Genomic DNA, 25,921 nt, shown 5'->3' on the forward strand with positions numbered 1-25,921 from the left:
GGGAGGGGACGCGACACGTCCCACGCCGTCCTGAGTCCAGGCGGTGTCACCGCGGTTGTGACCGAGGGTCATCACAGCACCCTCCACCCGCTGACACCCACACCGTGAACGCCCCCGGGCACACTCAGGGGTGTCCGTGGCACGGGTGACACCGGGGATGTTCCCCCCCCCTCCCCGGCCCCCCAAAAGCAGAGGGCAACAACCACCGTCTCCTGGGTAATATTTTAATGTTATATTTGCAGCATAAATAAAAGGCACGTTACATGTTTGGTACGACACGGCCGAGGGGGTTGTGGGGGGGGGCTTGGGGCGTGTCCCCCCGGGTCCCCCCCGCGTCCCCGGGCCCCCGCGGGGGCTGTGAGGACCCGCTCACAGGAGCCCGTGCGGAGGGGGGGTCCCTCGGGGGCTGCGGAGGGGGGTGGGTTTCAGCTAAAAAGGAGCTGCCCCGCGGCGGCGGCCGATCTACGATATATGGGTGCATATACGCGTCGATATGGACTGATAGATACTACACGGTTACGCTTCTCGGGGCGGGGGGGGAGGTCCTTTTTTTTTTGGCTTCTTCCATTATTGATCGTCAAAGCTCGTGGTACAAAAGCAGCTGGGTGGGGGCAGGGGGTGGGGGGAACGCCCAGGACCCTCCTCCCGCGTCCCTCTGTCGCCTCCTGGGCTCGATTTGGGGCATCGTCGCTGCCAGAGCCCCCCCCGTGTGCACGGAACTGGGCGGGGGGAACCGAACAGAAACGGGTCCACGGGTCCGAAAATGGCACATCTCCCATCCCATTTCCCATCCGAATTCCCGAACCAGGGACCAGTCTCGGTGAGGGGAAAAAGCGGCACCAACCCTTCCCACCCGCCCGGTCCTGAGGGACTCGGAAGCCAACGAGGAGAATTTTCATCTCTGCCAGAGGGAAAGGAGGGAAGGAGCAGGAGCTCCCTCATCACGAACTCCCCCGGGTCGTGGTTTTGAGCCATTTGTTCCTATTCAGTGTTACCGTTACGATAAAAATCGGTAAAACTCGACTCCCACGGGCCAGTCCTGCTGTCTGGGCTCACCCCAACTCGACCCCAACACAAAGGAGCCCTTTCAACCCTGCAGGGCTCCCATGAGGAGCCCCCGTGTCACCCTCCCCCCATTTCAGGCCCTGGCAGAGGGATGGAGATCCTGGGGACCCAAACACGGGATGGGGTTGGGGGCAGGCAGGTGGAAGCCCTGGGACACCCCAGGGTTCCAGGAGAGCAAAGTGCAGGTGCCCGGCACTGCCGAGCGGGCCCGGGGGCTGCCACCCCCCGGGAGCCTTGGAAAAGCAGGAGAAATCACCACAGAGCAGAAATCAGGTTGTTTTGCCCCAAAGGCAGCTGCAAAGTCTTCAGAAAAGAGTTGAACCAGCATGGGGAGGAGGAGGAGAAAAAGCCACTTTCATCCCCCCTGTCCTCAGAAGGGGATCCAGCACCACCAACCCGACAGAAAATCCAACTTCCCACCCAAAAAACCCCCAACCCCCTGCACATCCATCGCCAGCACCACGCCAGCCTGGGGAGGGAATTGACCCCAGTGAGGGACGAGCATCACCCCTGTGCCCCAAAGTGACTCCTGGGACATCACCCATCACCTGGATGGGAGCAGAGGATCCTCCTGAGGCTGGATCCCTGTGGATTCCTGCTTTGCACCATCCAACTCCATCCCAGCACGAGAAACGGGACCTGAGCCCGCTCTGGGATCTGCTTCCAGGGCAGCCTTTGAGGTAAAACACACATGAAATGGGCACAGGGAGCTCCAACCCTGTGACTGAAGCAATAATAAGTCCAGGTATGGCCAAATCCTTGTTCCCTGCTTGTCCCTGCCCAGGTTTGGAGCTTTCCAATCGCCTTTTCCTGGATTTGCAGAATTTTCAAGGCACTAAAGCGCTGGCGATGGGAGATGTGGGAATGGGCATCGGGGCATGGAGGGAGAGGGAGAAAAGCTGCTCCTGCACCCCCATCCCAGTGGGGCCACCAGGATTCCCTGGAGTGGTGAGGCAGGAAAAGCCCTTTGTGGGCTGCAGGCTTGGCTCTGCCATCACACAGAATCCGGCCACTTTTACTCCCCGAGGGTAAAACAAGGGGCTGGGGAAGCTGCTGCCTTTGATCCAAACACTGTCCCAGCTTTTCCACCTCACCACCCTTTGCTCACTCCTGATCCTGCCAGTGAAGCCCCCACTGGCCTTCATCTCTCCTTCCCCCCAGACCCCACAGCAAACAGGGAACCAGCAGTGGGACCAGCCCAGAGCTCAATTCCTTCCCCTTTCCACCAACACTTTTCCTGGAGGGACAGGTTTTCCTGCAGAGCTGAGTGCTGGAATGGCCCAGGAGGAGTTGCCAGACAGCACCAATCCCTCCACGCCATGGGATGAGACCTGCACCTCCTGCAAACCCTTGGCCTTAGGTCCTGATCCCCCCCAAACAGGCCTGACCCCCTGTTGTGCCTCACCCAGCCCCAAACCCTTAGAATCATAGAATCACAGAATCAGCTGGGTTGGAAGGGATCTCCGAGATCATCAAGTCCAACCCTTGATCCACTACGGCCTGGTCATGTCCTGGGTTGGGACTGGGAATGCTGGAAACATCTGTGAACCCAGGACTGTGCAGGAACAGCTTTACAGGAGGGAAAGGCGGGTCTGGGGGGATGTGTGGGATCCAAACCAGAGGCTGGATGTGACCCCAATTGCAGACAGGAGTTGGGATGAGCACGAGAACAGAGGGGAAGTGCAGGAGCAGCAACACAAACCAACCCCAGGCCACGAGTGGTCGGTGCGGCCGTAGAGGTGCGGAAGACTTGGGAAAGAGGGAGGGGGAGAAGACAGATCCCATCCATGGAAAAACCCAAACCACTGGACTCCCCTGTCCGTGACGAGATCCCAGGTTTCCTGCTCAGCCTTTGCTTTGGGTTTTGCTGTCCCTGGAAACCTTCCAAGTCTGGGGAAGCCAAACAAAAATCACTTGGACAAACCAACTTGGCTCCAAAGTGGCAAAGTGCGACCTGAGGGGGAGGAGGGCTTGGCTGAGGAGGAACCTGGGAAGGGGAGGAAGACCAAGGGCTGATGCAGCTCCATGGACCATGACGAGATTCCTTCCAAGAGCCTGAACACACGTGAAACCCCTTCCCATTTCCAAACTACCGGCTCCAATCGGCACCTTGGGAAGCACAGAAGGACACACATGGACACACACGTGCCCAAGGCCCACCTGGCAGGAAAACAGACCCAATTCCAAGAGTCTCCCAACACGGAGGGTGGGTTCCTAACCTGCCCTATGAACTGGAAGCTCCATGAATCCTTTGTTTGCTCTGGCTGGGAAGCAACGGATGCTCCATCACCGCGAGCAGAACATCATCGTGAGGAAGAGGCAGAGACACCATCCCCTGCTCCCTCCCCTCAGAACAGGCAACTAATCCACGATTTAAGGCCACCATTATTAAGGTCATCGAGGTCACGTGTGTGGGAGATGATCCCTGGGAACGGAGGGATGGGTTCGCTCAGGTGTGCGGGATGCCGGATTTGGGGACTCACACGTCGCTGCCTGCTGGGTCCTTCCCTGAATCCCAGAGTGCCCGGTCCCTGTGGATGCCCACCAGCACTGGTTTGCCATAGGGAAGACGGGAGCAGCCCCGTGGCTGCCTGGACAGGCCGTACCTTTCCCAGCACCCGGCGTGGGAGCAGCACCTGAGCACCCGCAGCTCCCGGCGTGGCACCGGTGACCGGGAACACGTGTCCCCTTCTCCCAGCCAAATTTACAGCGGCCACACTCCCGTCGTGTCCAAGATCCACCACTGGAACTCGGGAGTGAGGAGACCGACCTCAATCCCTGCAAGCTCAGAGCTCCAGGAGGCTCCTGTGCCAAGGTGCAACGTTTCAGGGAGCGGGAGCAGGGATGAGCAGACGCCTGGGAGCAGCACTGAGTGTCAGAGCCCCCCTGAGACCCTCTGCTGAGGGCAGGGGGCAGGGAGGGGGGGCTTGGAGCAGGGACTGTGCCAAGGGGATCCCCAGGCACGGAGGTTTAGTGTTACCGTGACGGATCCCTGCCAGCCCACCTTTCCGGGGGCTCCTCAGAGGGGGCTCTGGGAGCTGGGGGGGCTCTGCCCAGTGCCAGCTGAGGGACTGAGGGCACTGTACAGGCTGTGCAGTGGGAAAGCGCCAGAGCTGCCCTTAACTCAGAAAAAAAAAAAAAACAAACAACAAAACAAAAAAAAACCCCAAAAAAAGAAACGAAAATCCTCGTGGGCCCGCCCTGGGCAGGACCAGGGCCGTGGTCAGTCTGTGCTCGCCTCCGGGCCATCATCTGCCGGCAGACTGGGACTGTGGGGCCATGATGACGTGGGAGGGCAGGCCCAGCTCTGTCCTTTGCCCGGCCATCTGCGTCAGCACCGAGGTGGCCACGGCCTCGGCCGCCGAGCGCACGCTGAGCCCGTTCGGGGCGGCCGACGCGGAGCTGTGCTGGATGACGGGCGCGGGGGAGCCCGTGGGCTCCGAGCTCTCCTTCGGGCTCTCTGCTCCGACGGGGAAGGAGGGGAGGGCAAGAAGAAAATAAAGTTAGAGAGAGGCTGTGGGGGTGGGGGTGGTGGCTCTGCGAGGGGACGGGAGGTGTGGGTTGAACGCTCACCTTTCCAGCCTGGAGCAGAGAGAGGATGGTTCCTGTGGAATCCCAGCTCCCCCCACCAGGCCAGGCACTCCCCTCGAGGCCCCAGCCCACCCCAGGCAGCTGTTTGGCAAAAGCTGCCAAGCACTGGAAACAAAAACTGATTCAAGGACTGGAAATGAAACTGCTCTGAGCTGGGATCTAACGACCCTGCCCAGGTCCTGCTGGGCCCAGTCCCTTGGAGAAGCACCATGGAATCCTCCTGAATTCCAGCCAGGAAGCCACAAAGTGCAGGCTGGACCTCGAGGAGGGTGGCACTGGCATTACCTTCATCCTAATCAATGTTTTTCCTCGTTACAAGGAATTAACTTCCCCCCACGACACCTCCTCTTCTCCAGGCCACTGAGCCCCGAGACCGGTTGGGTGGGCACGGGAGGAGGTGAAACACAATCCCTTTGGCAGAGCCAAGGGCTGGGCTCTTCGGGGCATTTTTGATATAAATTACCTGGTTTGCTCTTAATTGTTCTCCAGGACATTAAAATCAACCAGAGTCCCCTTGTTTGCTCCATTTCTTTTGGTAGCTTTGAAGCAACGTGACTGAGGGGACAGAGCCCTTCTTCCCTGCTCTGTTCAGCTTCAGGACTTTGGATTCTCTCCCCCAAGGAGCCCCCACAGCTCCTCACCCAGAGGATAATTTGTGAGCTATCAAATGCCATGGTGAGGGCAGCCAGAGCTCTCTTTGGGGTACACACTCATTATCCACAGATGCCAGGAGGAAATTCCTTCCTGAGCACTTGGGCAGATGAATTATAGGTGGGATGGGGTCACTTTCCTTTGAAAAAGCCAAATTAAGGCAGGAATTGGGATACTTCTTCCACACCAAGACAGTGAAACCCTTGACACTGGGGGAAAAAAATCAGGGAAGGGGTTTATAACCTCACTGGGCACCAGAAAATGGACTCTGGGGCTCAGTTTTCCATCAGGTGCTTGGACATCATTCCCCTTTCCCAGATGGCTTCAACCTTCCCTCGGGAAACCTCGGCCTGGGTGAAAGCCATGGCAGCACAGCAGGTTGGAGAACGGGCTTGGAGAAGGCTGAGCAGAGCAATGTAATCATCTGGCATCCCCAAAATCAGGAGATTTACAAGATATTAAAAATAAACCACCCAAGTGTACAGGAGGCAGCTGCAATTCCATCAGGGAATCTGGGGCTTTGTTACAGGACCAGCCACAAATCTCAGCAATAAAAAGGGCAGAGGGGAGGGGGGCACAGGGGAGGGGGAGAATCTCATTTTTAGTATTCAGATGTGTCATGAATTCCTGTTATTGCAGCGGGCAGACTTGTGAGGAATAGTAATAGGAATTGTAAACTCTGGAATTTAACAGGGAGGAAAAAAATGAGGTCTCCTGCCTGGGTTCTGCAGGGCTGGGACACGGGGGCAGCCACGACCACATCACTCAGGCCCTGAGTCACTGCAGTGAGTGACAACGAATGGGCTGGGCCAGACCCTTCCAGGACAACATTCCCAGAGAGGGGATCAAGGGCCAACCCCCAAGGACATTGGCTTTTTGTAATTTATATTTTTGCTTCCTTGGCTTTTTCTGTTCCCCCTTCCCTTCTCTCCTCTCATCCATCCCTGCCTCTCCTCCCATTATTCCAGGCAACACTAGAGGACTCCAGTGTCCTCCCAAAGCCTCACAGCACCACAGCCTGGAATTGGTACTGCAGGCAGGGCAGAAGGACCCAGGATCATCGTGTTTAGCTCCTGGGTTGATTATAATGAAATAGGCAGCATTTAAAAAAAAAATAATAGAAAGAAAGAAAGAAAAAAAAGATAAAAAAGGAGGCTTTTTTGCTTCCAAACCGAGCCAGTTTGATGGGAATTGCAGAGAATGAGCTATGGAGCCCTATGATGTCATTTATAGAGTCTGGCCTTTCCTGACTCTGCCTTTGCTTTGGAGCAGCAAGAGTTTTTAACTTCAAAGAGAATATCAAGTGCTTGGCACGTTGCCAGGAGCAGGGAGAGACTCCAGGGAGAAGCAGACACGTGGATCTCTGTCCAGCATCCCACACCAGAGAGGCAGAGGGAGGCACACACCTCCTTCCCTCAAAAGATCTCGTGCACCAGTTAAAGTGCCAGTTCGGGGGCTCCTCCTCAGCGTGGGGGCTGCACCAGCAGAAGATGCCCCAAGGCACAGGTGGGATTCTTGGGGTGTCCTGTGCAGGGCCAGGAGCTGGACTGGATGAGCCTCGTGGGCCTCTCCCAACCCGGGGTGTTCTATATTCTCCGTGCCACGTGCCGTGTGCGCCATTCTGTGTTTCTGTGACACAGCTCTGCCCTCTCACTGCAGTGACTGGAAGCTGATGGGGCACAGACCGAGAGGAGAACTCCCTCCCTTCCTTTACAGCTCATAATCCTGACCTGCTCAGACCCACTCAAAGGTTCCAGGGACCAGCAGAAGCCCATCACTCACCCAGGTAGCCCTGTGTCTTCTTCTGCAGCGCCGTGACAGGACAGTCCTTGTGGGCCAGCAGCAGCTGCTTGAGCTGAGCCACCTCGTTCCTCAGCAGCGTCACTTCATTCTGAAGGGGACAAACACACATGGGCATCACTCACAGCAGCCCCAGGGTGTTCATGGGTGAACCCTGCAAACTAATCTGAGATACCTCCAGCCCTAGAACACCTGGCAAAGTTCCTGGATTTGAGGAATTTAGGACATGGGCTGCAGTGCTCCCCTGCCACCAGCTGCAGAGCCCTTGCTACAGTCACCTAACCCTGGGCAGAGCTTTTCCTGAGCCCTCCTGCCAATGTCACCTGCCTGAGGGACACTCTGGAGTGCTGCTGGCTCTGGTGGGACACGTGGGAATGTACAACCAGCCCAGCCCAGGCCAGGTCATGGGGGGACACTGCAGCTTCTCCACGCTCTCAGTACCTCTGTGAGCTCCTGTGAGCCAGGTCTGCTCCCAAAAAACCTGTACAGCAGATTATTCCACTGCCCAAGGAAATAGTTTCTATAATTGCCTTGGGAAGAGAATAAAAACACCACGGTCAGAGCTCCAGTAAAGATCCCAGTGCCCAAGTCACTGGCCCAGAACAGAGCCAAGCTCAGTCCTCACCTCACCCTCAGCCAGTGCTGAGAGCACTAACAGGGCTTGTGGCATTGGGAGTGAAATCTGTATTTTCAGGTGTGCTGCACCTCTGCTTGGCACGCCAGGGTGCTGCCAAGAGCCAGGGAAAACCAGTTCTCCAGAGAAAAATCAGTCTGCAGAGCCTCCCTGTTCCCCCCTGCCGGGTCCAGTGTTCGGGGAATGGAGCTGGCAGAGCTCTCCCTCACTCAGGGAAATTCCACTCTGGGAAAAACAGCTGCTTCCCGAGGCTCCATGTGCTGCCTGCAAGGTTGGCAGCCAGAGGGCAGAGCCTTTCCAGGGGCAACAGGGAGAAAAAAATGAGCCCTGAGGTGCTCTTCCCCCAGGGGCTGCTTTTCAACCCATCGGGATGGAAAGCCAGGAGAGAAACCTGGTCAGGGAGGCAACAATCCTGCTCCAGAGAGAGCAGCACCCGAGCGCACGTGGGCTCTGCGGCACGGGGCGGACGTTCCCTCTGGAGCGACGTTCCCAATGCCGGCCACGGGCTGCTCTCAGCCCCGGTTACATACTCACGCTCAGCTGGATGTTCTGGGTGGTGAGTTCCTCGGCTTTCTTCTCCAGGGAGGACACCCAGAGCTTGCGTTTCTGCCGGCAGCGGGAGGCGGCCGCCCGGTTCCGCTCCAGGAACCGCTGCCGGCGCTCGTCCGGATCCTCGTCCACCGTGCGCTTGCGGCGCCCGCCCGTGCTGGGGGTGGGCTGGGCAGGGGACACCTGGGGATGGGGCAGGTGGGAGACACTGAACGGCAGCTCCGGGGCAGGCAGAACACGGCGGCGTCACCACAGCTTGGCTGGGAGAGCTCAATCCCGCTCGATCCCGCTGCCGTACCCGCCAAGGTGCCATCTCTTGTTTGGGGTCAGGAAGTGTCACGGAGCAAATGGCAGTTTCTGAGCGGGCAATCTGCTTAAAAAGTTAATTTGGGTGAACTTTCCCCCAGTATCTTCAGCTAACCAAGCTCTTGGAGGTAAATGGTACCAAAGGATTTTGTAAAGCTGCACTTTTCCCAGTTTTATTTTGGGAGAACAAAGGAAAAGCCAGCGAGGGCTGATGGTGCAGCAGCCCCGACTGCAAGGGGCAATTACACCCGGGGAGTGCAGCCACACTCCAGCACTCGCTGTCGGGCAGCATATGGATATTAAAACTTCTGGAAGCCCATCCAAGTGACGGAGCAGGTGGCGATCCTGATGGAAGGCTGGCATTTGGCTGGCTGGCAGGAGCCAGTGGAGCTGATTGCCTGAGAGGGGAGCGTTTAACCCCAGTAATTGAGCAGGGAGAAGAGAGGGAAATATTCTTTCCAAACTCCAGACCTCGTCAGGCAAATGAAAGCGGTGCTGGAGCTTCTGCCTGGTGGGCTGTGAGCAGCATTGGAAAAACAGGGCTTTAACCCGTTCTGCAAGGGAGGAAGCTGCGGTTTTCCTCCTCTTTCCCCAAGCCCAGGAACCCCCCAGCACCTCCAGCCCTGCCTTGTGGGGCAGCAGCAGCAGCAGACCTGTGGCTGAGCCGGGGAAGGGGCGTCGGGGTGCTGGACAAGGATCTGGCTCTGCTCCGGACGCGCCGTCACCATCGTGCTGGCTGAGCCCACCACCAGGTTGCTGCCGTTCAGCGAGGAGGAGGCCGTCAGGCTGGCCTTCAGCCTCTGTGGAAGGAGGAGAAGGGACATCAGGGGACCTGCTCTCCGTGCTGCCAAGGCTCTGAGCAGCTCCTGTCACCCAAGGAGCCACTCTGCCTGGAACAGGCTCTTCAGAGGCTGTGGCTGACTCGAGTCCAACCTAAAGCCATCACCATCTGGCCTGCCCGAAGAGAGAGCAGTGTCCAACCCAACAGACAGGTGTCACATCCCAAAATTGCTACTGCCACTGGCACTAAACCCCTCCCCAGCTGGCAGGCTCCATGGAAAGCCCGGGGACTGAACAGGCTGCAGAGCCCAACTGTTCCTGAGCACACACAGAGGGGTCCTAGGGGATGGAGAAGGATCCACACGTGGTTTGCAAGTCCTTTCTCTGGGCAGCCAGGCCAGCACGGCTGTTTTGTGCCTCAGTTTATGATCTCTCTCCCCACCTGAGGCTCTGATCTGCCCCTGAGTCCTGCAGACTCAGGAGTGAGGACAATATGCTGGCAACTGTGAGCAGCACTGCTGGGAGAGTTGGGTGTGCAAACACCTGCCCAGGCCAAAAAATGGGGGCTTCAGAGAATCGTGGAATCATTGAGGCTGGAAAAGCCCTCTGAGATCATTTGAGTCCTGGCACTGCTGAGCCATGTCCCCAAGTGCCACATCCATCAGCTTTGCTTCCCCTGTGCCACATCCATCAGCTTTGCTTCCCCCCTGTGCACACCCAGCCTGAGCCATGAGGAGCCACGAGAGGAAAGTTCCTCTTGTAAAGTCTTAGTTAATGGGTTTGACATGAAAACCATGATCAGGATCTCCTGAATTACAGCCCAAACCTCTCCTCCCGTGGCTCTGCCTTCCTCAATCCCACCTCCATCCCATCTGCCATCCTGGAACCAGAGCTCCAGCTTTACCATCAGCCACCCCCAGGCTGGGGACAGGGTTTGTCCTGACACTCATAGCCTCCCGTGCTGCCAGCGCCGAGCACTGAGTGCTCCAATGTTCCTGGTGGCACTTCCAACACCTGTGCTGGGAGCAGGAACTGCTCTGATGGCTACACAGGATTCCAGAGGAATCTTCATGAAGGCTGTGGGGGAAAAGCCTCCAGCCGGGAGTTGCTTGTGGAGGTGGTGGTGAAGGCTGAGGGACAAGGACAACACCGTGACCGTGACCCCCTCCCCAGCACTCACCATTTTGGCTTCAGAGTGCACTGGGAGTCCTGACGGGGAAATGGACCCGCTGCTGTTGATGGGAGGCCCAGGAATACCGGGAATGTTCGGCACCATGGACATCGGCCGAGCCAGCTGTGGGGGAGGAAGGGACATGTGGGTTGGGAAGTTGGAGGTGCTTTGGCTCCGTGGAGCAGCTCTGCAGTAACTCCCTGACCAAGCACATCCATAAATCCTGACAAACGTTTAACTGCGGCCATCCGTTATTCCTGCTGTCACTGAGGGCCACCAGCCACGTTGGTGGCCACGGAGGCTGTTCCAGAATCACCCAAACAAACCAGCCCAGCACAGAGCACAGGGAGGGGGGCAGCTCCTTCCCTTCCCTTCCCTGCCAGTGGGCTCTCCCCCACCAGTACATGCCACGGATGAGAGGGAGGGTCCTGGATCCCCCCTGGTTCTATTGCAAAGCTGACACAGCACCCACAAAAGGGGAGCGTCCCCTCCTGAGCTTTCTCCCTCAGCAAAGGGAGGGAAAACCAGAATTTGGTCATGTTTATAAGCCCCATGGGTGGCAAAGCACTGCAAATAGGGAGGGAAGGGGTGAGGATGTTCCCATGCCCACAGGCCATGAGTAGAGGTGCACCTCAGGCAGACAGCTTTAGCCCTTGTGCACTCAAAGCCCCAAGGACGTGCCCAGCAGGACAGACAGGATTCCCAGGGCTGGGGATCAGGAGCTGGAGAGCTCGGAGGACACACTCAACCCCCACCAGGCAGATCTGCAGTCACTCTGCCCCACAGAAAACCCTCTGTGTGCAGAAGCCCAAGCCGAGGCTGGTCTGGCCGTTCCCCTGGCCAGCACACACCAACATGTTCCCTGCAAGCTCCGGTGGTTTCAGTGCAGGCACACTGTTCCAAATGGAAGCAGCTAATCAGGGATCCTGCAGCTCCCAGCCCCGGATCGATGGCGTGAGCCATCTGTCCGGGCACGGATTTGCTTTTTTCCCCAAACTTATTGCCCTCTAGTGTGATCCACACGTTATTGCTGCCCTGCCAGAGCTGCTCCCTCCTCCTCTTCCTCCTCCTCCTCCGGTCTTATCTCGCACCGAGGGGGAGAGGGATTTTAATGTTTATGAAATGGAAGTGTCTGTGTGTGTTTGGCAGGGGAAAGGCCCATCCCCTCCTCCACACGGGGCTGTGCTGGAAGCTTCTCTCACCGATATGACAGAAGGCATCTGGACGGGGGGGCCGGGGAGCACGGGCACGGTCTGGCCGTTCGCAAGCTGCACGACGAGTGGGAGGGAACCTGTGGGAGACCTGCAGAAACAAGAACCGGAGTTCTCACAGATTATTCCAGGTTTACGACGTCCCAGCGGCCCCAGGAAGCTCAGGGGCAGCAGCGTGAGTGAATCCAGTTGGTGGATTTGGGCTCATTTCCCCATTTCTGAGTGGTTTGTTCTGAAGGGGAGGGTGCAGAGCTCAGCTGGGGGGGTGTGAGGGTAACTCGGCCTCCTGCACGCTCATGGCAGTGTCACACTGAGGTGACCAGGCTGGCAGTGATGCCCGATGGCCCTGCACACTCATGGCAGTGTCACACTGAGGTGACCAGGCTGGCAGTGATGCCCCATGGCCCTGCACGCTCATGGCAGTGTCACACTGAGGTGACTGGGGCTGGCAGTGATGCCCCATGGCCCTGCACGCTCATGGTAGTGTCACACGGCCTGTTCAGGGCTTTCAGGGACACATGGATGTGCCCTGGGCATACCCCAGCTGCCCAAAACACTGTGGTTGCCAAAGCCCTGAGCCACGATGGCCACCTGAACAGAGAGAAAAACACATCCAAGGGCCGGATGTGCTGGAACTGCTGGAACTGCTCCTCCTGGGCTGAGCCTGGCACTGCCCGGGCAGCTGCTCCTGCCTACAGGGAACCTCCTGGTCTGTCCACTGCTGAGCTCCCAACAGGGGGTTTTGTAAGGATTCAGCTTCCCATTAACAAGGACTTCTGACTCCAGAAAAAAACCCCTAAAAACAGGGGGGATGCTGGGCTGGGTTGTGTTTACACGGGGAGATGGGAACTGGGAGATGGGACATCCCAGCTCACTGCAGGCTGGGGAGGAGGAGATTGTGCTGGAGCCTAATTGTGACCAATTAAAAATACCAGGAAATATTTCTATTGTAGGTCCTTCTGCAGTGAAAGGCAGGGATACACCCCACTCAAGGACACATCCCAAGCAGGGACGTTCCCCCTGCCTCTATCCCACCACAAACCCCACTGTGCTCCAGCTCCATCTGTTCGGACTCAGCCTTTCCACGAGAGCAGAGGAAGAGCCAGAGCTGCTCCAGATGATGGGGAGAGGAAGGAAACCACCCCTGCCACAGGGCCTGATCTCCTGCTCCTCCTCCTCCAGCCATGTCAGTGCTGTGGGGAACCAAGTGGAGGCAGAGCCGAGCTGGGAGCCCGGCCTTGCGGGAGGGAGAGTAAAATAAATCTGCTGCTGCCTCCTCTGCCAAGCCCGGGGAAGGGGCTGGAGGAGGCTGGGCTGCCTGGGATCCTGGGAGGAGGCTGTGCTGGCACGGTGGGAGGAGCAGGGGACGGTGGGAGGAGCAGGGGACGTGGGTCAGAGGGGGAAGTTCATCCTGCCAATAACTCAGGCTGGAATTTTTAAGGCTGCCTTGGGAACGCGAACGCTCGACTCTCAGTCATTTCTATTGGGCGTCCCAAATCCTCCAGGCTGCTTTGGAAATCCCAGCCCAACCAGGCGAGTTACAGGGAGGTCACAGCCTCCCCTCCATCTCTGTCACGCTGACACCAGCCCCACCACCTTGGCAGTGGCCCTAATGAAGGGACCCTTGTTACCACTGCAGCCCCACCTCTCTGTCTCCAGGTGGGATCTGGGCTGCAAAGAGCACAGCAAATCATACTAAAGCCTAACCTACTGGACACAGCTCCAAACAGCCCCAGAGTCTCGGCCTGACCTGCAGAGGGGCTTACAGTGTCCTGTAGCTACCCCTTAACCCCTTCATGCCTCAAGACAGCATTTAAAACTTTCCATCAGGCCGTCTGGATTGATGGTGCCAGAGGGTCAAAGGCAAACACACATAAAACCATGAAGTGACAGCCCCAAAAATACAAAGTGGGCTGGTTAACACAGGGAGCCAGCCCTGACCAGGGGTGACCAGGGAGGAGAAGCAGGAGCATCCTGACACCAAACAGACAGGGGGCTAAACATGCACCTCCCAGGGGCTCAGCAGTGTGCTCCCTCCGTCCTCAGGCTCCTTCCTTTATGTGCAGGGCCGGAGGAGCCGGAGCCTCCGTCCTGGTTGTTCCAGGGCAAACAGAAGCAAACAGCCCCCCCAAGGCAGGGTTGGCTGGGCACAAGAGGTGACACTCGAGAGGCAACAGCTGTCTGGGAAAATCCCTGAGCCGTTTCAGCTCCAGACAATTCCGCAGCGCCGGCTCTGCCCGCGCCCGGTGCCGACAGCCAGCGCCGTGTCGGCGTGTTCATGTTCAGGGAGTGTTTTCATCTCTCCCCACAGTGAGTTTTGCCTCGTCTCGTTACTCCAGCACAATTAGTTCCCGTTTCCTGCACTCCCATCCCATCCTGCTGCTGCAGACAGTGCCCAGCGAGGCCCTTATGCCCACGCAGTGCAGCGGGGCCGGCGGCACCTCCGTGGGTCTGGCACTCAGGGAACTCATCCAGGGGGTAATTCCTGCCCCTGCTCCGTACTCACCCCAGCTGTCTGTTGGAGGGAGGGGCCTGGGTGATGACGGAGGTGGGGGATGGCAATGTGGGGTGCAGGGGGTCGTAGCCCAGGTGCAGGGGCAGCGAGCCGGGGCGCACGATGGTGGGAGTGGGCGTGGAGAGGATGACAGGCTTGGAGGGGATCTCCTGGAAGGGAAAACAGAAAACAGGGGACCCGCTGTTAATTACCAGTTAATTACCACAGGGCTGACTCTTCCTCTTTAGGGAAAATTCAGGCACTTTTGTCACAGAACCCCAGGGATGGAGGGGAGCACCTCTCCCAAAGACACACCTATCTGGTGTCAGTGCAGGGAGTGGGGCACAGGAATTTACACTCCAGATAATCCCCCCCTCCAAATCCCCACCTTATTCAGGTGGTGAAAGTGTCACTTGGACCAACCTGCTCCAAATCCCCACCCCCCAGGACACAGGGAAGAGCAAGGCTTTGTGCATCAGCCAAACCCACCGGGAGCCTCCAGGGCAGCAACGGTGCATTGTAGTGAACTGTTTCTGTCTCAAACGAGGGAAATCAGGCCTCAAAGAGTACAAATCAGGCCTGGGCAGCCATCTGGAGAAACAGCTTCCCACCTGGAAAAGGGGCACCACCACCTCGTGCTGGGGAGCCTCACCTTCTCCTTGTGCTGGGGTGACCGTGGGTGGGACACGGGGCTGTCTGGGGGGGACGAGTCCACCTCCACCGGCTCCTCCTCCTTGATCTTGATCTCGGGAGTGGAGGGCAGGGACATGTCCAGGGCTCCGGCGCTCTGCGGGAAAAGCAGCCACGGATTGAAAGGACAATTAGCTCATATTGTTTGCGAAACATTCGGTTGCTCCCAGAGGAAGAGCTCCAGCTCCGAGCTCTTGCCAAATTATTATTATTTATTTGTAGTGGAGCAGCATCTGGGAGCCCGAGGCAGCAGAGCGGTGCCGTGCCGGCCCCGGCCAAACAGAGACGGAGGCCCAGGAACGACAGTCAGCCCCAGATGGCACCAGTTTGTGGGTTCTCAGTAACACACACGAGTTTTCCACGGCTTTTTTGTACATTTTCTTTTTTTTAATAAAAGGGCTCTGCTGAGGAGGACAGGTACCAAAGCCAAATGCCTGCGAGTTACAGGAGGCACTTTCATTCACAGAAGAGCTGTAAAGCATTGTATAAATCAGCCTGAATTATTTTATTACCCGATTATCAAAAGCAAACAAAGAGCCATGCGAGTTATTAAATATCTATGAGCGCCCCATTAAAATAAAACCCAACCATATGCCTGAACCTGGCGACTTGCCACCACCCTGGGATCCAGCAGTGCCACGTGCCCCAGTTGAACCAGTTAACAACTTGCTGGGGCTGCAGGGTGACAACAAGGTGGGGGGACAGCTAAACTGAGCGAAACCTGTCCCCTTCCAAGAACTGGAGGGAGAGAAGAGCCAGGAGAAGATGGTGCAGGGAGCGGCGGAGGAGCGAGACACGGATGGCAGGATGCGGCACCAAATCACCCGGTCCCTCCTCCCGGCCGGGCAGGAGAAACTGTCCCTAAATCAGCCCTGACAGCTGTTTGTCCAGCCTGTTCTCCCTCCCTTCACCATCCATCCCCACGCTCCCCTTTGCTGGCTGAAAGTCCATCCTGGCATCTCCCCTAAACCCCCTCCTGCCGCACTGTGAGTCCTCTCAGGGCAGGGAAAACTGCAGCAAAAGGGTAAATACAGACACCTAGGGATGGTTGAGAGCAGGATGAGGCTCCAGCCCCTCTGCTTGGGGGTGTTTTAGAGCAGGATGAGGCTCCAGCCCCTCTGCCCTTCCCAGATTTCCTGGGGGCTTTGCTTGCGGTAGGTGCAGTAACCATTTACCTGCCCTCTTCACGCAGAGATGTTGCTCTGGGAATCACAAAGGAGCAGGGATTAACATGCAGGGAAGTTTCAAACCACTTAAAGTGCCTCCAGGGAAGCTCCTGCTGTGCCTGTGTTTTTAATTAAGCGCTGGTGTGAGACCACCCTTGGAACTGGAGGACAAACACGACTGGATGCTGGAAGCACCTCAGAACCGCAGCTCCGGACAGGTCCAGGCAGTGACCAGCCAGCTGGGCACGGGATCTGCCTGGGCAGGGGGGTTTTGAAGGATGATGCTTCCCGTAACGCCCGACACCACCCCAAGCTTCACAAGCCCCCTCCGCGGCTGCCGCAGGAATATTTAGACTGCAGCCATCCTAAAGCAAAACCCAGGAGAGCAGCCCTGGGCCCGAGAGAGGCGGCTGGGAGGCCGCAGAGCCCAGGAGCTGGGTGGTCTCCCTGCCCAGACCCGGCTGCTTCGGCATTTCCATGTGAAACCCCAGCGGCGGCTCCTTCTCCCGGCGCTGCCAGAACAAAGGGCAGGAGCTGGGAGCGGGGAGCAGCCCCTCCGCATACCAATGAGAGAGATCAATTTCGGTTTAAAGAGCCTGTTATTGGGGGAGCGGGTGGAAGCCAGGTTTCAGTTTTAATTCTGAATTCCTCCGTTCCCCATCTCGGGAAGATTTACGCGGCTCCGCTCCCGCAGTTTATTTCCGAGCAGCGCCGCTGACTGCGAGCGTATGTACGGACATACATCAATTTAGTAAATGTATGTGCCAGGCTGAGAGCCCGGCACGCATCTGCTGCTCCTCGAATCCGGCAACGGGAGGAGGGGGGGGGAAAAATGTCCTTAATTAGCTGCTTTCTGATGAGATCCCGTTGTCCTTCAGACCCTCGCGCTCCCGAGGCTGCAGGGGCAGCCTGGATCGATGGCGCTTTGCAGAGGGAGCTCTTTGTTAGGAAAAGCTTCCCTCCTCCACGGAGCCCCTCTCTCTGTTTCCATGTACCAGACACACTGGAAATGCCAAAGGCACGGGCCAGGCCTGGTCCCTTCCTTGTGACTGCACCTTAGAGGCACCATCATTTCGGATCTCGACCCCCAAGGAGGCTCTGAATGAGATTTTGCCGAGATCTTGTCCTGTCCTTCCCTGCAGCTCCTTCCCAAAGTGCGAGGCATTTTGGGTACTACCCCCCTCCTTTTTTTTCCCTCTTTCTTTTTTTGAAGTGAAAAGCCAAAGGAATAATAAACCATTAAATCCTTTCTCCGCAGGGCTCGGATCGCAGGATAACCAGCCAAAGTCATCCGAGTTACAAAAATAAAGCCCCCCACATGGCAGCAAATTAAACCTGAGAGCAACTCAGCTACCCGAGGGCATGTGCCTTTCATCAGAGCAGCCCCTGCCCCCCCAGCCCCCCGTGGCCCTCCCCTCCAGTTTGCTCCCAGCACAGTTTTATGGCACCATGGCCTTCGCCTCTTGCCTTTTTCTCATCATCCTCAGCAGCTTTCTTGAACTCGTGCTCGAAGGAACTCGCCAGCTCATTGAAGAGTCCCACCTCCTCACAGTTCTTCAGGAACCGAGTCGGGGTCGGAGTCTGATCTGGTTTGGGTTAGAACACCAAGAACTGGGTCAAAGAGAGACCAGAAAATGCGTTTCACCCACCTGGGTCCTTCCCTGGGGAGCCCTGGGGAACGTGGCCTCTGTTTTGTGGAAGTCTGGGTGCTCTGCCACTGAGGTGCATGTCACCTTCTGAAAGCAAGTGACAATTCAGAACGGGACAACCATTTCTCGTTGGTTTTGTTTCCCTGGTGTTTAAAGAAATAATCATTGGAGCAAGGGGGACTGCAGGGATTTCTGTGAATTCCGGGCTGTGGGTTGTGTCCTGCCCCTCCCATGCCGAGGTTTTGCTCGTCCTCAGCTGGACAAGGAGGGAAAAGTCAGGGGGGTTTGATCTCCCTGAAACAGCAGATCTTAAAAACATGGAGTGGTGAGAGGGTAAAGCAGCTGATGGGAGCAGCTCCACGGCCGGGCAGAGTCCTCACAACCACCACTGTCCACAGCCATCCCTCCGGGGCTGTTCTCCACCACATTAACACGTTGAGTCATGATCTCTCTGGCCATCACCCAGGCCATAAAAGCAGAAGGAAAACTCTCTGTTTTCAGCCAGCCTCCCATTCCCGAGTGCCGGCAGGTCAGGAGTCCTGGAGCCTCGCACGTCACACCCAAAGGATCCATCCGGCAGAAAACTGCCAGGATTTTCATGCACAAAGGGGATCCCTGGGACAGTCTGGCCTGACCTGCATTAAACACCAGCTGCCTGGTGCTCCCGGTTCCAGCACAGCACCTGAAGTGTCTGTGGAAGACGTGCCCCATGATTCCACACCGGGCAGGGTGGAGCCTCCTGTATCCTTTGGGAAGGGACTCCAGCAATTCCTCGCCTTGCTGCCGAGGAGCTACACTTCATTTCCAGCCTGACTCCAAACCCTCCCTGCTGGGTTTGTCACTAAAGCAAAGGCCCCCTTTGGGCACCTTTCTCTTCCCCCCAGGTCCCAATTCATAAACCCAGGAACTTTGTCAACTAAAGCTCTCGGCAGGAGGTTGTTTTTGCAGGGATTTATCAGCTCCCAGGGCTCTTTTCAGACCATTCCCTGTTTAGCAATGTCCTCCTGAGCTGCACACGCCAGCTCAGGGCACAGATCTCCAGCAGTTTCTACGGAGTACAAACAAAGCCGTGGAACCTCTCTGGTCCTGCCCTTCCCCAATCCGTACCTCAGGAATTGCAGCAGCTCCTGTCTCACCCCACAAGTTCCCATATAAATGACTCTCCTGCTGCCAGCTGTAACCAGCCCAGAGAACAATTCTTTACGACCCTCCTTAGCTCAGCCACGGCGCCTCAGCCAGACACGCACCGGGTCCTGCTCCTGCCACACGGCTGCTGCCCTGGGCTCGGCACAGAGGGAGGGAGCAAGAAAACCCAGAGACAAAATGGTGGCTTAAAAACCCCCCAGGACAGAAGGAATGTCAGGCAATAACGGCCTGGATCTCACTGCTCCAAGGCAGCAGGGTTTATAGCCCTCACACCCCCTCCAGCAGCTCCGGCAGCTCCTGTGTTAGACAGGCTGGTCCTGCCCTGGCTATGGCTAAATCAGTTTTGAGGGGGTTCAGCTGGTCCTGCCCTGGCCATGGCTAAATTGGTTTTGAGGGGGTTTAGCTGGTCCTGCCCTGGCCATGGCTAAATTGGTTTAGGGTATTTTTTTTTTTTTGTTGCTTAGCCCAGAGCAACCCCCTGAGCATCAGCCCTGGGGGAGCTGGAAGAGGAGGCCAGACCTTGTTCCTTGTGCTAAAGCTGAAGTGTTTCATCCCCCCAATATTTACCTGAGAAAGGAACCACCAGCTCTGGGAGCTGTGAGGATGAGGGGTGTCATGTGGGATTTTGGCTGGGGGTGAGGCCAGGCCCCATTTCTGCCCCCTCCCCATCCCCATCTGCCCAATCTTCCCCCTAAACTGATCCAGCAGCACCGACCCTCCTGCTGTGGTCCCTGTTTGGAAAGGGCTGAACTGAAGCAAAGGTGACCCTTAGGAATCTGAGTTTCTGTCAGCTTCTGCCCCAGTTCCTTGCCATCAGCTCCCATTAGCCTGATCCCATTTGGAATGAATTCTCCCTCTGGGAGAGCCCTCCCCTGGGAGCAGCTCCCTGCCCTCCCAGCACAGGCTGTGTGAGCTCTCTTTCCATCCTATTCTATCCTTCCAGCAACAATTCATTCGAAGCCTTCCAGAAACCAACTGATTTCCCATTTCAGCACTGGATTTGGGCTGGAGATACACTGGGAAAAGGCTGCCAGGCTGCTGCAGCAGCTTCGTTTCCCCTTATGAACTCTGAAGCCTTCAGGAAGCATTTTCCCTCTCCCTGCTTTCAGCAGCATCCTTTTCATCCAGCAGCAACACAAACATCTCACATGATGCTTTGAGCACCCCCCGAACAGGGCAGGAGGGGCTCTGGAACCTGCCAGGAGCTGCTGCCAGACAACAATCTGTGGGGTTTGGTTTTTTCCCCCAATTTTATAAAGGCTGCTTTGACCATGTGTTGTCAGAGCTCCTCACTGGGGCTCTGCAAAACGCCTTCACGGCAGAGCCAGTGCACCTGATGGGGCTTTAATTTATTAACTGCAGCCTAAAAGCTCAGGAAAATTGACACCTGGGCTGAGAGGGGAAGCTGCTTTGTCAGGTTTGGTTCATCGTCCTCAAAGCACACGAAAAAATGTGAAAGACCTTCTGGCCATAAATCCTCCAGTCTTAATAAAAAAGGGCGAGAGCTAAAAAAAAAAAATAAAATAAAAAAAAATAAAAAAAAACCCCAAACCCCACAAAAACCTGATACCACCATAAAAAAAAAAAAGAAAGAAAAAAAAAAAAAGAAACTTGGAAGCCTCTGGCTTTCCTTTCCCCTGATTAAATGCAGATCACAGGAGGTTTTATGGGCGGCAGAGCCGTTTTTGCAGTGCATCTGGTCCCTGGCATCAATCTCTGCCGTCAGGCCCCGCGACCGCGGCGCTGGGCGCTGGCCGGGCACATACCTGCGATGATGACGGAGTCGGTGCGAGCGGGGCCGAATTTCAATGTCATCTCATGCTTGTGTTTATGAACCGCCAGGTGGTCCTCGTTTGTGAACCTCTGAAATGAAACAATTTAGAAAAATGGTGAATAAATGCATTTGGTGTTTTACGGGTCCGTCCTGCGGTGGAAAGGGGGGGGAAGGACGGCGGGGCCGTAACGCGATCGCTGCTGAGGGCTGGGAGCTGGGGAAGGGGTGTGTGAACAGGGGGTTCAAAATGAAAAGCCATTAACGAGGCTTCTGGGGGATGGGATGGGGGGCAGCTATTTTTTAATAATCCAGGTTTTTAAGTGCCGGAGCAACACGGCGGCTGCAGCCGATGGAAATGCAGACCCGCACTGCTGGGCAACATCCCCGCTCTACTGCCGGCTGATGGAGCAGGGAATTAGGTGCTACTGGAGGTCAGGCAACTTTTTTGGGATGGTGTGAGGCAGAGCACAGGCGATTCAGGCCGTGGGTTTACGGAGCAGGATGGAGCGGCCGCCGATCCCGCGGAGCAGGGGGTGCATCTCACCCGCCGCCAAAATTCCACCTGCAGGGAGAACCGGAGGACAAACCCCCACCTTTTAGGGAGGGTTTAGGGAGGACAAAAATCCCACTTCAGGGCTTTAGGGTGGGGGGCTTCACGCCCGGGCTGGGTGTGCGCGGGGCCGGCGCCGAAACCCAGACAAAGGGACGAAGGGCTGCGCCAGCCCCACGCGCCGGGATGAGGGAAAGGGGGGAGAGGCAGGGACGGGGTTAAAGCAAATAACCATAAACCCCGAGGATGGATTGCGTCTCTCCTAATAGACTGCGACAAACGGCGGCCGAGGGCACGGCGCGGCCGTACCGCAGGATTTTTATGCATCCAGCAGCATCGGGCTGCTTCTAGAAAACGCTGCAGCAGCACCAGCGCGTTCCTGCCCTTTTCCCCTTCCCTTCCTCTCTCTTTGAACCATCCAGAACCCCAACCCACCCAAAAGCCACCTGTTCCCGTGAATCCGCTCAGGCGTGACACCCTTTTCCGACGCTTATTTACGGCTCTGGTGCTTTAGGGAGTAAATCTGAATTTTCCAGGTTGGGGACACGAGCGCAGGCAGGGGGACAGTCCCTTAGGGGCAGGGGACCCCAAGACACGGGGCCCATCCACACACAGACTGTCCACGTTCCCCTCGGCGCAAGAACAAGGGGGTTACACAAAGGGTCCTTCAAAACGTTGGATCAGAAGGTGCTTTTGGTGGTGACTCGTAATTCGGGCTCAAATTGAAAGAAATCAGAGCTGGTGGGGGAAAACCCAAGAGGTTCTCGCCTGTGTAACTCCAGCCACACGCATTCCGGCTTTCCCAGCCGCCGCTCCCGGGATCCGCTCCGTAACCAAACCTTAAACAAACCTGAAATCAAATTTCTCAACGGTTTGGCTAAAACATGCCTGGTTCTGGGGTTTCTTTCCTCCCCGCAGCTTCCGATGCCTCCGCTCTGCTCCAGCCGGCACCGGGAGCCCTTTCCGAGGAGCATCACGAATCCCGGCGACGCCAAAACGTCCCCGAACAAAGGAAGAGCGAGCGAAGCGCCGCGTTCGCCGACCGAGACGGAATCCACGGCGCTGGGAAGCGCTGCAAGAGGGGCCCGGGGAGGGAAGGGGCACCCACACTTTGCCACGGTTTCGGCCCCGAAGCCCCTGGTTTTTATGGGATTCGGCTGCCGGCCCCGCTCGCCCCGGTGCTGTTGGAAAATCGGTGGGTTGGGGTGAACCGAGGGAAATAAATCAGGGTTTTGTGCGGAGCAGCGGGTTTGGGATGAATATTTAGCAGGCAGGCGGCCGCTGGGCAGCGGCGTCGGAAATACTGAGCACCAGAGACAGGGGTGAAAAAGGAAAAGGAAGAAAATTCCTGATTCTCCTGCTCAGTTTTCTGCTAAAGAAATGGGATTTTTTGGTCAAAGAGGGAAGCAGCAAGAGGTGTGGAACAGGGTCGTGTCTCTCCCCGCCAGCCCTGGCCCCACATTCCAGCCCGGCCTCGCTAGCACCGGGTTTATTTTAATCTTTCATTTTGCTTCATCGCAGGATTTTTTTTTTCCTCATTTTTTTTTTTCTTCTTCTCAGGCACTTTTCGTGCGTTCCGTGCGCGTTACAGCTCTATTTAACATCTTTATGTGGGCTCACAGCTCGGGAGCTCTCTCCTTCCCTGCACAGAAACGCTCACAGACACAATATATCTTTCTCCACACATTTCCAAACACCGAAACCCAGAGGCTGAGTCTGGCACTTGGGTTCTAAATCATGTCATTTTACACAGAGAGGGGAAGTGGGAGGGGGGCTAGGGGGGGGAAAGAGGGGGAAGAGTAGGGAAAAAAATGGAATGAGTTAAAGCCACAGCACCGGCTTTAATATTTAATCTCCTTCCATCAGCAGCTGACATACAGCAGGGTTATTTCAGCTGCTATTTTGCGGGTGTCGGAATTAAAAAGAAGATGTTGGCTGTAAAGTCTTTGGGGCGAGGGACAGGCACGGGGCTGACAATGCCACCTCGGTGCTGCCAACTGGCCCCCACGAGCACCCACGAGGCACTTCCACCCTTTTTCCTGCAGCCCCGAGCTTGGCTTTTCCCTCCCACCCCAGGGCCCCACGGCCGCGCTCGGGGTTCGGGGTTTGGGTGACACGGGGTTTGTTCACCCGAGGCTGTCACAGCTCTTTGGAGCAAACGGCTCCGAGGCAGCTCCGCATTCGCTACCCAACAGGCTGTGACAGCTCCGTGGATAAATGTGCTCATTTAAAAATCCTTATTTAATGGGAGACAATGCTTCCAGCTGGACCAACTAACGCGCCGTCTCCGTCGGCGCGAGAGCCAGGGAATAAACGCAGTGGGCTGAAGCCTGGATCTTCAGGCAGCAGAGATTTTTCCATCAGTTTAACAAGCACAACACGAGGAACAAGGGGCTGCTCCGGGTTTTTCCTCTTTTTGTAGAGCCTGTGACTGCTTTGGTGCAAAGGGAGGGTCAGGCGGGTGCCGAACGGGGCCGTGCAGGAGCCATTGGCTCTCCCGGCTGCTCCAGCTCCAGCTGGTTTTTAACCTTGACAGTCCTGTTCAGGGAACACCGACCCTGGCCAGGCACCGAGACACCTCCTGGCCAAAATTCCATGTAATACAGAGCGGGTGTAGCTGCAGCAGCACAGACTGCTCCACAGGCACACGAGTGTGCAAAGGAGCCGTTCCCTGTGGGACAGCACGAGCTCCGGGACAGCCTCTGCAGGGCTGGACGGGGTGAGGAGCCAAACCTGCCCCCTCACGCTCATCACACGGCTGAATTAATGAGCTGCCACCAACCCGGGGAGTTGCTCCCACATTAGCTCCAGCACGGCTGGAGTTACTCTGCCCACGGACGCCAGGGCACTGCCCTGACATGGCTGAAACACCTGGATCCACGGAAACAAAAGGGAACAGCAGGTGTCTGCACTGCAGTGTGGGAGGGAAATGATGCGCTGAGTGCTCAGTGTGGATAAGCTGAGCTCAAAGTCACCCGCTTTAAAAGGAGCCACCACGGGCTTCACTTCCAAAATTCATCTGGTCCTTGTGCTCCCTAGAGTGGGGATGTCCTGGGGTCTGCCTGGCTCTCCTGGCACACCTTGGGCGAGGGGCAGGACACCCACGGAGCCGTGAGGAGAGCAAAGCCCAGGCCCTGGGGGCCTGCTGGACCTCCTGCCCACACCCCAGCCCACCCAGCACATCCTCCCCACACTCCCAGCTGCGGCAGCCCCGCTGCCCACGCCCCATCCATCCATCTCGCCGTGACAGGGCTCCGATGGATTTCCAGGCTGCGGAGACGTTCCCCGCTCGCTCGGCACAAGTGCAGAGTAACTAATGCGGGGTCAGGGGTGCCCCCGGGGCCGGGGGCCCCCAGGTCGGCTGTTCCGCAGTGAGTGATGTGACCCCCGGTCCTGGCACAGATCCGGGCTCCATCTCACCCATTTCCCATCTGAGCCATGACAAGGATAATTCCCTCCCTTGCGGAGAGGCTGCACGGATTAATTCACTAATGTGCATAAAGTGCCCCGATTCGGGAGTGATTCATAGATTTAAAGGCCGGGGGGACCATTACAATTATCTGCCCGGGCCCACGTGAGTCCCTGGCTGGGCCCATTTCCATGGGAAAGGAGGGAATGCCGCAAAGACTCGTTGCTTTGAAAGAACGCCACAACGGCACGGACAAATTCTCTTATTTTCACACCTCCAGGAGACGACAGGCAAAGATTTGGGGGCTGTGTCCTCCTGGAGGGTCTCCCCGCTGGCCCAGCTTCCAGAAGAGCTCGGAGCCCCGCTGCTCCCAGTGGGAAGCTCGTGGTTGTTTGCGGTGGCAGCCAGAAGTGCCGGCAGCAGCCGAGGTCACCGAGCGCTTCTGGAAGGCCGGCTCCAGTGGCGGCATCCCCCTGCTACAGGAGGGATGGGAAGCACCTCCCGAGCCTGGAGGATGAAGGAGAAGGAGTGAAGGTTTAGAGGGATCAGCTCAAAAAAAAAAAACGGACCGTGAATTGCGCTTGCAGAGCTTGGCTCCTGCTTGGCACAGAGGGGCTGCAGCAGGGGCTCCACACCGGGGTCCTTTGACACTGGGGCCTTTTGGGGGCTTTTGACAGCAGGGTCCTTTCCCACAGGAAAAGCTGGAGGGGGAGGAAACCTCCCCTTCGGCAGCTCTGCTGCAGCAGGGTCGGATCCTGCCCTGCACCGCTGCAAACACTGGAGCACTGAGCACCCCGTGTCCTTCCCAAGTCACAGGCAGCAGGAAAAGCCTATTCCTGCTCCCTCAGTGGAAATCAGGAAGGCTCCAGCCGGCTCAATCCCTCAGGAAGGAGCTTGGGTGCATTTTGTGCCTTTCCCCCCCTGCAGATCCCCCCATCCAAGATTAAACCTTGAGATGTTATTTTTGGCACTGGCGACTCCAGAGAGCCTGTGGCTCTTCCTCTCCCTTTAAAAACCCACTCCCTCCTGCCCTGTGATTGATTCCTGGTCCTTCCTTGTGTTAAACAAAAAGGGAAGAATTAGAATAATAATAATCAGAAACTTTGGCCTGCTCTGGGCAGGGTGAGGAATCCCCAGCCCAGCAGCCCAACAGCCCTTTCCCAAACACTCTGTTTGGGATAAACGTTGTGCAAACCACCAAAATTGGGCTTTTTACCTTTTTCTTTTTTGCGCAGAGAATTTTTTTTCTTCTTTTTTTTTTTTTTTTTTTTTTTTTTTTTTTTTT

At 56.8% G+C, this 25,921-nt stretch overlaps 1 protein-coding gene across 3 annotated transcripts in view; it reads right to left on the bottom strand.

The window, feature by feature from the left end:
* Positions 1 to 258: 258 nt before the first annotated feature.
* The window catches only part of ATF7 (activating transcription factor 7), a 60,440-nt gene continuing 34,777 nt past the window's right edge, over positions 259 to 25,921 (bottom strand). For all 3 annotated transcript variants that reach the window (XM_017838789.1, XM_017838788.1, XM_017838787.1), the window contains exons 3-12: positions 20,670 to 20,766; positions 17,576 to 17,694; positions 14,905 to 15,039; positions 14,265 to 14,422; positions 11,750 to 11,849; positions 10,557 to 10,670; positions 9,250 to 9,396; positions 8,276 to 8,473; positions 7,090 to 7,198; positions 259 to 4,525 (exon numbers count right to left, since the gene is read on the bottom strand). In XM_017838789.1, coding sequence (XP_017694278.1) covers positions 4,314 to 4,525; positions 7,090 to 7,198; positions 8,276 to 8,473; positions 9,250 to 9,396; positions 10,557 to 10,670; positions 11,750 to 11,849; positions 14,265 to 14,422; positions 14,905 to 15,039; positions 17,576 to 17,694; positions 20,670 to 20,766 — 1,389 coding nt within the window. In that variant the 3' untranslated portion in view covers positions 259 to 4,313. The remainder of the gene's footprint in view (positions 4,526 to 7,089; positions 7,199 to 8,275; positions 8,474 to 9,249; positions 9,397 to 10,556; positions 10,671 to 11,749; positions 11,850 to 14,264; positions 14,423 to 14,904; positions 15,040 to 17,575; positions 17,695 to 20,669; positions 20,767 to 25,921) is intronic.

Source organism: Lepidothrix coronata, unplaced genomic scaffold (assembly GCF_001604755.1).
Source record: "Lepidothrix coronata isolate B3197 unplaced genomic scaffold, Lepidothrix_coronata-1.0 Scaffold358, whole genome shotgun sequence".
Classification (NCBI taxonomy): domain Eukaryota; kingdom Metazoa; phylum Chordata; class Aves; order Passeriformes; family Pipridae; genus Lepidothrix; species Lepidothrix coronata.